The following is an 11756-nucleotide window of genomic DNA, read 5'->3' as shown; positions in this document are numbered from 1 at the left end:
TTTAGCTTTTTAAATTGCAATGTGTAAATACAACAACATATTGTTCAACAACAACAACAACAACAACAGTTTACAAGCCAAAGTTGAAATCTCCAATGAATGACGATGACAAATTGCACGACAATCATTTTTACAGCCGATTCAATCGCCCGGTGAGAACAGCACCAACCCACAGACGAAGTGTCTCCTCAAGCTTTTGTGATCTCTGAAAATGACACTCGACACATTCTGATGAACTTGAAGGTCAGGAAAGCAACTGGACCCGATGGTATCAGCCCCGGCCTGCTGCGGTCTTGTGCTCATGAACAACTGGTCACTTCGGCTTTGTAAAACTCCCCATGTTTTGAAAAAGTCCATAATTAACTCTGTGCCAAAGCATTCCCCTGTGATTTGCCAAAATGATTAAAGACCAGTTGTGCTCACATTCATCATTATGAAATCTTTTGAACGTCTAGTCTTGCAGTACCTGAAATCTGTTCTTCCTGCTTCACTTACATGACTCTTATCCGTTTGCCTATCGCTGTAATCGCTCAGTTGATGATGCTGCTTCCCTCACTCGCCATCGCGTGTTAAAACATCTTGATAAACGTACATCTACCTATGCCAGGTTACTTTTCTTGGATTCTAGTTCTGCGTTCAATACCATTTCAACTCACAAACTTCATTTTAAACGCGATACACTTGGTCTTGAAGGTTTGATTTGTAACTGGATTTTGGATTTTCTTTTGGACAGACCACAGGTGGTCAAAATTGGTTCGAAAATTTCTCAGACGATTAACCTGGAATATCGGAGCTTCCTGCTTCACTTGACCCTTATTTGACACTCTATTCATTGTTCAGCTGTGTTTTATCCCCTATGTAATATTCATTGTTCACTCAAGATTGTGTCATAGCCTGGTGTTGCATATGTAGCCTGGTGTTGGCTGAGCGGTTAGGGTGCCGGCTTGGGATCCTAGTATCCTGGGTTCGAATCCCGGTCGATCGCTGAATTAATGCCAGGGGGGTTGACTCAGCCTGTCATCCTTCCGAGGTCGGCAAATTGAGTACCAGTTCACTGGTAATTCCCTGTGTGTTACAAGAGGCGACTAACAGGGTTGGCGGCAGGAAGGACATCCGGCCATAAAAGATTGCTCCAAAAAGGGGACCACGGTGCCCAAAAAAGGCCAACCCCTGCTCTGCGGGGAAAAATGGCCTCTAAAGGTGGTTTTTTGTTTTTGTTTTTGTTTTTTTTACTCAAGATTGTGTCATATCATCCGATAGCTCACTGGTGGTGAAATTTGCAGACGACATGAACGTTGCTGGCCTGATTCCCAACAGTGATGAAAGTTATTACTGTAATCAAGTCAAAAAACTTGTGGAATGGTGTTCTTTAAACAATCTCCAAATCAACGTCGTAGGGACAAAATAAATTATTGTTGATTTCTGGAAAAACAAAACTCCCATTCAACCCTTGGTTATTCACGATGCTGAAGTTGAGATTGTCACTTCTTTTAAATTTTTAAGCATTCATATTTCCAATAACCTTAAACACCTATCACTGTGAGAAAAAGCTTCAGGAATGGTGGTTCTTTCTTAAAAGGTTAAAAAGTTTTGGTGTTGGCTGTCCTATGATGATCCGGTTCTATTGTGCAGTGGTAGAGAGAATCCTTACCCTGACCTTCACTGTTTGGTATGGCAGCTCGACGTGGGACAACCGATCCCAACTCAACAGAATCGTAAAAACTGCCTGTAAAATTATTGCGTGTGATCTGCTTTCCATCGAGAGTCTATACTCCAGTCGGGTAGCGAAAAGAGAAAAAGCTATCATCCGAGATGAGTTTACCCTGCGCATGACATTTTTGAACTTCTCCGTTCGGGTAAACGTTACTGTTCCATCAAAAACAACTGTAATCATTTGCACGACAGCTTTTACACAACTGCAATCCACACCCTCAACGAATCTGTGTCTAAAGTTTTGTGAACATCTAAAGATGGTTATGGATATTTCAAACCATGCCACTCATTTCATTTAATCACCAAATGCTGTTTTAAGGCTCTCTACTCACAATGACTCGATTTCTTTTTCAATGTAAATCTTCAGCGCGCACTGTCAAAAAGTACTTCTCATTGTATGTGTATCGCATATATATGACAATAAATACATTCATTCGTTCTTGTAAATCAACTTACAATAACGGTACAAATACTCCCTTAGTTGATATGTTGTCTTCAGAATGTTGTCTTATGTTGTCTTCACTGTTAAGACCTCATAGCCTCGGACCATCACAACTATTACCAAAAAAATACAAACATTTTGTATACATTACTTTTAAAATAAAACAGTACATCCTCACGAGTAATGTACGACTTCGATTTATTATTTTTAAAGTGGAGGTTTGCTTGTTGGATAAAAACATTTTCTATCACAATGCTCTCTATTTCATTGAATTTTAAAACGGGAGAAATTCAAATTTTAGAAAACAAATCCATTTTCACATATCATTCTGATTCTACTCCTAAAATGAATGGGTGTCAAAAGTGCACTCTTAAATAAAAATGATCTGGTTGCAGGTTAGAAAAGATTTGTGCAAACAGTGGTTCTGGTATTGGCACTCGGCCTCTTAATGACCATTGCTCGATGGTAGCCAACAGGAAAAGGCACGATGGGAGAACATTTTCTATTTTGCACTGGTCAGCCGTGGTGCCATCGTTCCTTGTTTTAAAAAAAAATTAATGAGTGAAAGGACGATCACTAGGTAAAATTATAGTCGGTACCAATCTCGGTGTTATTCGATAGACATCAGCCCACATGGATTGATCTTGAGGCCTTTACTCCTCCATCTGCCATTGCTGTGAAACACTACGGTCGCAGATTGCCATGGTAATGTGATCATCTTGGTCAGCAGCGCGTACTGCAGCCAGGCATTGGCCCAGCGCCGCATGGTAGAGCCGATTGTATTTCTGCGGTAGGAAGAGAATCCGTTATGTTACTGTTGACAATGCAAAGGCAATTAATTACTGCTTATAGTTCAGTTTGCTTTGCTTACAAAAGTAAACTTGGCCATTATATCTGCATCTCTTCATTCCAAGTTGTTTATCCTTACTCGGAAACCTCTTAAAAATGAAATCTCCGTTTTCAACCAAAATTTGTTTGGCCTGTTTGTGTTCCCATTTGAATGCGTGGCGCACGTAGGGGACCGAGGTTCAAATCCCATATACATACCATAGTCTGTCCATTATGTACTAATCTCTTTGCAATTCATGCAAAAAGTACACTGATGTTTACTCATTTCTGTGCCTTCCTTGTTGACGTACAAGCTTGTTGATTGTTGATTTATACACAAGAGACACAAGATTTTGAGGTAAACACAGAGTTGAGGCATTCAACTTTTTCACGTGTGATGTCAGCTGTGTAGCCGTTTGAGGTAAAGGAGGGGACGGAGGGGGAACAAACACCAGAAACAGATTTGACCAGACGCCACCAGGATTTGGAGAAGGGAGACAGGTTTGAGAGTTTAGTCTTCAGAGTAGAGATGGTTTCCTGGCTCTCCTGAGGGTGGACACACACTTGTTCTGAGCTTTGTGAAAGGAACGGAGACCTCCGTTGGATTAGCCTTCCATGGGGCGAAGGCAAGTTGTTTCATGTCAACTGCCTCACCACAAGATTCTGTGTACCGGGAGGAAGAGTAAGACAACTGAAGATGGGATGGGATAAATCTGTGCATGAGAAAGCAATTTTCTTTGGAAGAATTCCCAGGATGAGTTGTTGTCAGAGGCAGTAGAGACCAGACCAGTCCAGATAATTGATGGCTGCTTATAGACCGTGCCAGTCGGCCTGAGTGAAATGCCAGACTCGTCGACGCTGAGGAGGCTCTGTGAGAATGGCCAGAGAGATGTCCACTTTAACAATCACATGATCAGAAGAACCGATTGGAGCAGAAGAAGAGCAGCAGACATTTGCAGGGAAGTTAGTCATAACCAAGTCCAGAAGAGAAGATGCTCCGTTGACTGAGGTTCGGGTCGGGAAATTGACCGATTGTGTCAGTCCCAATGAGTCGCAGAAGTCCTTTGCTGAGATGCCATGGCTGGTGAGAGAGGTACCCACACCCAGCCAGCTGGCATGACAGTTGAAGTCGCCACATATGAGGAAGAGAGAGTTGGGATAAGTGGATAGCAGTTGGTCTATGTTGTCAGACAGCGAGATGTAAATGGAGTCATCACTGTTTGGAGGACGATACAGCACACATATAAACAAAAGGTGTGAGCGGAGAGGAAGCCGTATCCAGATGTACTCATGGGGTTTGAGAGGTGTAAGAGCAGTATACAGAGAGTGAGAAATCGATTAATTTCACCATATGTTCCCAATTGTATTTATTTCTCTGTCACAGAGGAAGTGACCTCATGTTCACAGAAGTGACGTCAGGTTCGTCACTGGAAGGGAGCACATGCAATATCTGTGTTAGCACCATTTGCCATTTCGTTTCCACTAAGTAAAGGTGAATTTATGCCATCCAAAACTACGCGTATCTGAATTTAATTGACTGCATGACCATTCTGGTTGTGTTCACAACTATAACGCTAGAGGTGAGACGTTAGTCATTTTTATTTGCAGTGAAAATATATACGAGTGAGTAATTTTACTCAGTTGTTTGAAATTCACTTTGAAAAAAATCACTGATAATAAATATATTTCTAAAATAATCATACTTTTCTTTATGAAGCAAAAGTAAATGCACAAGCCGGCTGTTAGTTATATTATTTAACAACTGTGCTGTGATGTGAGAGGATGTTCTTGGTCCCGCAATTTTTGATGCGCTTTACACTAATATTAAATAAATCGCATTAGTTATTCAATCTTCTCCTGTTGATTTATTTTTTAAATTATCATTTGAACATCAGTGTGAGTGACCATGCTGTAATGTAACTCACATGAAGTTTGTTTGATTGCAAGATTTTAAAAACTTGCTGAGAAAAACTTTTTTTGTTTCTATAACTTGTAAGCTGTCTTGTTTGTTGTAAGCTAACTTGTTTCTATAATTTATCCCATCCCATTTCTATAACTTGTAAGCTGTCTATCCTGGGTTCGAATCCCGACCCAGCTATAAACTGGCCTATCATTCCGGTGTTTCACAGGCACACAATTTCACCGGGTGATTCATCAATGTCTGTGCTGTCCTGGTGATGGACGTTAAACTGGCATCCCGTCTGCTAGTATTAGATGGTGGACATTAAAGATCCCATGGTGTCCTTCGCCGTGGGATCTTTTATGTCGACCTACATGGTAATCCCAAGAGTGGTCGAGCTATCGCCGGCACCATGAACAAATTATAAATTCCTGACCTAACTAGTGCTGGGAAGGCAATGATAAACCATTCAGTATAAGCCTTGCCAATAAACCGCTTCAGCAGCACTGATGCTCTGTATGGTACATCAGAATCGGAATACATACGCAAACGGAGTAAGGTACATCAGAATCAGAATACATATGCCAACGGAGTAAGGTACATCAGAATTGGAATACATATGCCAACGGAGTAAGGTACATCAGAATCAGAATACATACGCAAACGGAGTAAGGTACATCAGAATTGGAATACATACTCCTAGTGCCCACTGCTGTGATCCTCCTGATCCGTGGCACTTCATAAGGCGAGGACGTTCATTGGGCCGGTTCTCGGAGGCATCGAGGCACAGCAGGGAGGCTAGAATGAGTTCACCGTCTTCATTATAAAGCCACACCTAATGGGCAAACACATTGAAGCAGTTTATATCGTAATATCAGCTCAGGATTGAAAAATAACGCTCATATATTCAACCTCGATTGATAAACTAAACGATATAGTTTATAGAACACCTTACCCCATGCAGTCTTGAGAAAAAAATGACATGGGTGGGATCTACGAGCGCCAAATTTGATTGGTTGAGATGACATAAAATGCCGTACTATTTTGTGAAAGTACAGTACTGCTAAATAAAAGGGTTTTTAAAGTGCCAATAAGGCGATTTGTGTTCTACAATGTTGAAGTATACAATTCAATCATACTACAATACGCAATTTTGTGTCTGTCTGTTTGTTTGTCTGATGATTTTTGACCGTGATACATTCGGTCGTTACTTACATAATCTCAATCAAACTTGACAGGAGGACTAAGGGTCACACAATGAAGGTTGTAGCACATTCATTTGCCCCTTTTGCCAAGGGGGTTTTCTCTGCCAACGGGGGTGCGTGTTGAGGTGTATATCCATGTTAAGATAGCTTTATCGTGGCGTTTTTCCAATGCTGCTTCTAATAACAAAACTAATGACAATAGCGTAATATTAATGTTATTACAAAACAATATTAATAAAAATAATATCCCATCTCCCCAAGGGTTTTTTCCTCCTTGACAAAACTCCAAGTTAACGTGTATAACTAGCTTATCGTGCCGTTTTCATGGGAGCAACAGCTTCTACCAGAAGTAAAAATATTATAAACCACAAACATGTATCATTACCTTTTGAAACAGTCGCTAATGCTGTTTAACACTAAACTGAAAGGGAGAAAACCCGGGGTATGTTTAGTTACCAAGCAGCTAGCTCGCGCTTCCCACGCCTGCCGTTCCTTATCAACAGTTTTGAATGGAGTGCTTGTTTGAATGCTTAAACCACATCATGGCGAGTGCTCTAAAAGAAACTTGGTAAATAAACACACCCCCGATGTTCTGGAGGCCATACCCTAGATCTACTTTAATTTATATACCCCATAGAGCTGGGGTTCTTAACATGCGGTATCCATACCCCTAGGGGGCATGGTGACCAAAATCTGGGGGTATGGGACTCGTAATAAATTATAATAATAAATAGTAGCAAAGTTAACACCAACTTTGTTAACAAGCAAAGAAATAAATAGAGATAAAATCCTAATGATTTTCTTTCTTGTTCTGTTCCTAATGATCCATATGTAAAACTAAGCTATTGAGATATTTTGAAGTCACACTGGAAGCTAATGGGACTGGTAATCAGGCACGGATCCCTGAACTTGGCCCATTTTCTGGGTAATAAGTTACCAATTTTCATCCAAATAAATAGGCCATTAAAGTAAAAACACCCCTCAGAATGCACCACAGAGCACCTAGAAATCAAAAAAATTATAGGGGGACATGCCCCCAGTGCCCCCTAGCTATGCGCACCTTGGTCAGTCAACAGTCTGGCGAAGGGGGTATGGGGACATCGTGGGCAATCCGTTGGGGGTCTTGACAGAGAAAAAGGTTAAGAACCCCTGCCATAGAGGAATGCCCTTCCTGAATGGGTGTGCGAGTTTAAACAAAATAAAAATTTTAGAGGTTGTGGAATTTTTTTGGAAGTTTACCGCCATTGATGCAGTTGGTTTGTTTGGAGTGGTCTGAAATGAGGCTGTGTTCACTGTGTCCCTCTTTAAACTTCCACACAACACTCCAATTGTCCAAACGTTTTTCCATGTCCAGAGTTGAGTCTCAACAATGCAATCGGGTGGCGATGAAATTCCACTGGAGTTTTCACACTCAGATTAAATGTTTGATAACGTATTGCTCATGCAACCTGAAAGCGGCTAATTTCCAGTGTACGAGTACATACCGCAAGTACTGTGCCACCGTCACCCCACGTGACGTACACACTTGCCATGTGTCGAATGATGCCGGAAAGGTTCCATCAACAGCGTGTGCAATTAATTGTTCGATTCACATTCATGCATTTTGTGACTTACGAATTATGTACATCCGGTTCATGTCCATCCATCCATCTGGCTACAAACGTCAGTTTATGATCGAGAAACAACTTATTGTGTTCCACCACCTTATTTAACACATTATATTAGTTATCTTGCAATTGTTGCAATTTTGCAATTGTTGTTTTCATGTATTGTTATGCATTATGTTTGCCACTCTGTCAAAGCGCCTTTGGGCTTCTGGAAAAGCGCTATACAAAATAAATGAATTATTATTATTATTATTATTATTATCTGAGCCTGTTGTTTGTGTCCTTTATGACGTCCTTAAAAACAGTAAGTTTCCTGTTAGGAATGATTTTCAATTTTGTTTGTCTGCCAGACAGGCAGACAGAGTAAATAAATTATGAAAAGAGCAAAGAGCTGCCTGAAACAACACATTAAAAAGTACAAAAGTTCTAGAACGAGGCAACATAAACTTTCAAAAACTATACGAAAGCCGCACTGCTGCTAAATGGGCAATCAATTTGATTGAGAGTAAAATTTAATAAAGCATAGCACTACTGATGGGTGTGATGGTAGCTTAGGAGTGACCACCCTCAACTGCCAACCCAGTGTCCATGGGTTCAAATTTGGTGGAAGGTATTTGTACCTCTAAAGTTATGGAAGCCGAACTAGTCTCAGGAGAGTTACTATGGGAGAGATGTCATATTTTCAATTAATAACGATCAGATCGTTAAGAAAAACCCATTTGCTCGTTAATAACCTTCAGCGAGGGCTAGGTAATATGCCTGCTCAACCTGTTCTTGTCTACACATGAATCCAATCCACACTTCATGTTTGAACTGTGGTACACTTTGATGTACGCAACACTGATGCATAATGATGTAGTCAAGCCAATTAATGTTCATTTATCAGGTGTACCCAGTTCCTAAATATACACAAAGAATTAAGTTAAGCACCCCCCCGTTTTTTTACAACCTCGCACATTACAAGTTTGTTGTCGTCAAAACAGTGTAATATACCCATGATATTGCTATATTTTCTGGAGAAGTGATATTATGGTCACATAAAAACATAACAATCATGCCGTTTTCAATATTTTATTCTGAATAATTTAAGGTGAAATTTTTTGGGAATTTTAGGCATATTTTCACCTCAATTTAAGTATGGAGCTATAGGTCCATCACGGACAGTGTGGATGACGTTTATGTTTTCTAACGTACAGTCATTGTTCTGAGAAGACCTCTAGCGATCTTTGCGTCAATAACGTGTGTAGGACCCACGTGATCGGATGGAGCAAGGTGCTGTGACAACCATCCCCTGGCCTGCGTACAGTCCTGACCTGAACCCCCTCGAGCACGTTTGGGACATGTTGGGACGACAAATTGCGAAGATGGTCCCTCCAATAGCCAATCTGGATGAATTGGAACGTGCATTACATCGGGAATGGAACAACCTGCCACAGCAACGCATACGACGGCTTACAGGGTCTATGAGACGTAGGGTTGAGTCAGTGATCCGATCACGTGGGTCCTACACACGTTATTGACGCAAAGATCGCTAGAGGTCTTCTCAGAACAATGACTGTACGTTAGAAAACATAAACGTCATCCACACTGTCCGTGATGGACCTATAGCTCCATACTTAAATTGAGGTGAAAATATGCCTAAAATTCCCAAAAAATTTCACCTTAAATTATTCAGAATAAAATATTGAAAACGGCATGATTGTTATGTTTTTATGTGACCATAATATCACTTCTCCAGAAAATATAGCAATATCATGGGTATATTACACTGTTTTGACGACAACAAACTTGTAATGTGCGAGGTTGTAAAAAAACGGGGGGGTGCTTAACTTAATTCTTTGTGTATATATATTTCAGGTAAAAAAAAAGTCAGTATTTCAAAACGGGAGAATCGTTTTCAAATCAAAAACGTTTCTCCATTTTGTAGCAAGCTAAAGAAATGGCAGCAAAAATACAGGTTGAAGTGAAGCTCTTTCAATACATTACATACACACCTGGTTTGCATCTTCAAGGCTGCACTTCCGCAGTGTCACACGGCCACCTTTGTCACTGGGGTGGCCAAGAGCCGCAAGGCATGAGCCTATAGCTAGGTGGCGAATCTGGTAAAGCACACAAAAATAACTCACTCGGAACCACCATTGTGGCAGCAACTTGCCATCTGCACCACAACTGCTCATTGGTGGTTTTCTCTATATCTGCAATATCCATATAATGTATGTTGTATTATGGGGACCGCAAGGCTAACCCCTGCTCTAGCAGGGAAAATGGCCTTAAAATGCATGTTGTTGTTGTTGTTGTTGTATGTTGTATTATGATGTATGCATGTATGCAATGGCGTTGTGATGGGTTTGTGGTGCTCGGGGCGAAGGTAAAAATAGCGCCCCCTGCAGGACTTAATCAGAAATTCCTATTGAGGGGGCCATAATTATGAAAGAGCTCTGAGCTTCCCCAGCGGGCTCAGCAGCAGAGCCCTGGAACCTGTTCAAAATGAGAATAGATTTAGTTATGATCTCCTGAGATGATTAGGCTTATTAACTACAAAGAATCCGGAAGAATTCCTATGTTTCTGAACACGTGCCCTGCCATGTTAAGGTGTACGGAGCAGTTTAATAGGTCCTTCCATGGCATGGTATTCCTGTTACAAAATAAATAATAAAAACAATGATAACATTGGAACAAAGCATTTATTAATAGCCGGCGAAGCCGGTGTTGTGAATGAACGTGTATTATGTTGAAAAGCCAGATTTTGCTGGATCCTTTGGGAATTTCGAAGCTTTGACGCACCAAATCGCTCCATGGAGGTCGCCATCTTGCGGATGCGGAAGTATGCATAAACCTCCATGAAGATGGCGGCTGCGACATAACGCATTATATCATAACGTTATGTTCACGTCATGGTTTACGACATGGTTGTAACATAACGCATTACATCATGACGTTATGTTCACGTCATGGTTTACGGCATGTTCACGACACCATGACGAATAAACGGCAGTCCGTTGGCCCGCCATCTTGTTGACTTGTTTGTGTCTGAATAACCAAACGTTACATGGTGTCAGAAGTGGTTTTCATCGACGTTCCACGCCGAAAATGAAGCGAACGAGTGATGAAAATATCATTCTTATATCTACGTAGACAAGAAAGTCATTTGTGCATTATTGGTCCTCCTTTTGCTCGTTGAAGTTCGCATGCGCCCCGCGAATCCTACAAACACGGGATCCGGCTGCGTCAACCGTCCACGTCGTTGACAACGCAAGTGAGTTGCACTATTTTGTCGCCATGGCGGATGCTTCAGAAAAGCCACGTATGAACTGGCAAGCGTCAGATCTTGAAAAGGAGTTCAGACGTTTTAAACAACATTGTGTGTTTACGTTCAACGGACCGTTATCCACGGCCACGGAAATTGTCAAAGTAAACTATCTCATGACATACATAGGCGACAAAGGCAGAGAAATTTACAACACATTCACATGGACTCCTGCAACCGAAGGTGTGCCTGCAGAAAATGAAACCTTAACTGGAGTACTTGACAAGTACACTGCATACGTGGCTCCCAAGAAAAATGAAATCAGAGCAACAGTAAACTTCAACAGGCGTAAACAGCTGCCCGGTGAACGCTTTGACAACTTTGTAACTGACCTGCGGCTGCTGGTGACAGACTGTGGATATGGCGTCAACACGGACCGCATGCTGCGGGATGCCATTGTCCTGCGATCCGCTAATCCAGCGGTGACTGAACGTTGCCTTCAGGAAGGAGACGAGCTCACACTGAACAAGGCCACCAGCATCGGTCAGAACTACGAGACCTCACAGGAGAGCTTGCGAGTTATTGCTGCGGACGAAGACAGTAAGGTGTATGCCATTAACAAACAGCAGCCACCCCGTCACAAGACACCCACCAGAAAACAGTGGACAGACAACCAAAACTGCTGGTACTGCGGATACTCATCATCACACTACAAGTGTCCCGCCAGGGAGGCCCCCTGCAAATTCTGTAAGAAGGTAGGCCATTTCGCCCGTGTGTGTAGACAGAAGTTGAAAGAGCAGTCAAGATCTGCTGC

The 11756-nt window shown here is 41.6% G+C and overlaps 1 protein-coding gene across 4 annotated transcripts in view; it reads right to left on the bottom strand.

Annotated features, from left to right (window-relative positions):
- Positions 1 to 2336: 2336 nt before the first annotated feature.
- Positions 2337 to 11756, bottom strand: part of GALNT11 (polypeptide N-acetylgalactosaminyltransferase 11) — a 99456-nt gene continuing 90036 nt past the window's right edge. For all 4 annotated transcript variants that reach the window (XM_078785984.1, XM_078785985.1, XM_078785987.1 and 1 more), the window contains exons 10-12: positions 9690 to 9794; positions 5581 to 5718; positions 2337 to 2940 (exon numbers count right to left, since the gene is read on the bottom strand). In XM_078785984.1, the coding sequence (XP_078642110.1) occupies positions 2809 to 2940; positions 5581 to 5718; positions 9690 to 9794 (375 nt within the window). In that variant the 3' untranslated portion in view covers positions 2337 to 2808. The remainder of the gene's footprint in view (positions 2941 to 5580; positions 5719 to 9689; positions 9795 to 11756) is intronic.

Source organism: Myxine glutinosa, chromosome 10 (genome assembly GCF_964187855.1).
Source record: "Myxine glutinosa chromosome 10, kmMyxGlut1.1, whole genome shotgun sequence".
Taxonomy (NCBI): Eukaryota; Metazoa; Chordata; class Myxini; order Myxiniformes; family Myxinidae; genus Myxine; species Myxine glutinosa.
The sequence above is the reverse complement of the archived record's forward strand: the minus strand, read 5'-3'. Positions and strand labels throughout refer to the sequence as shown.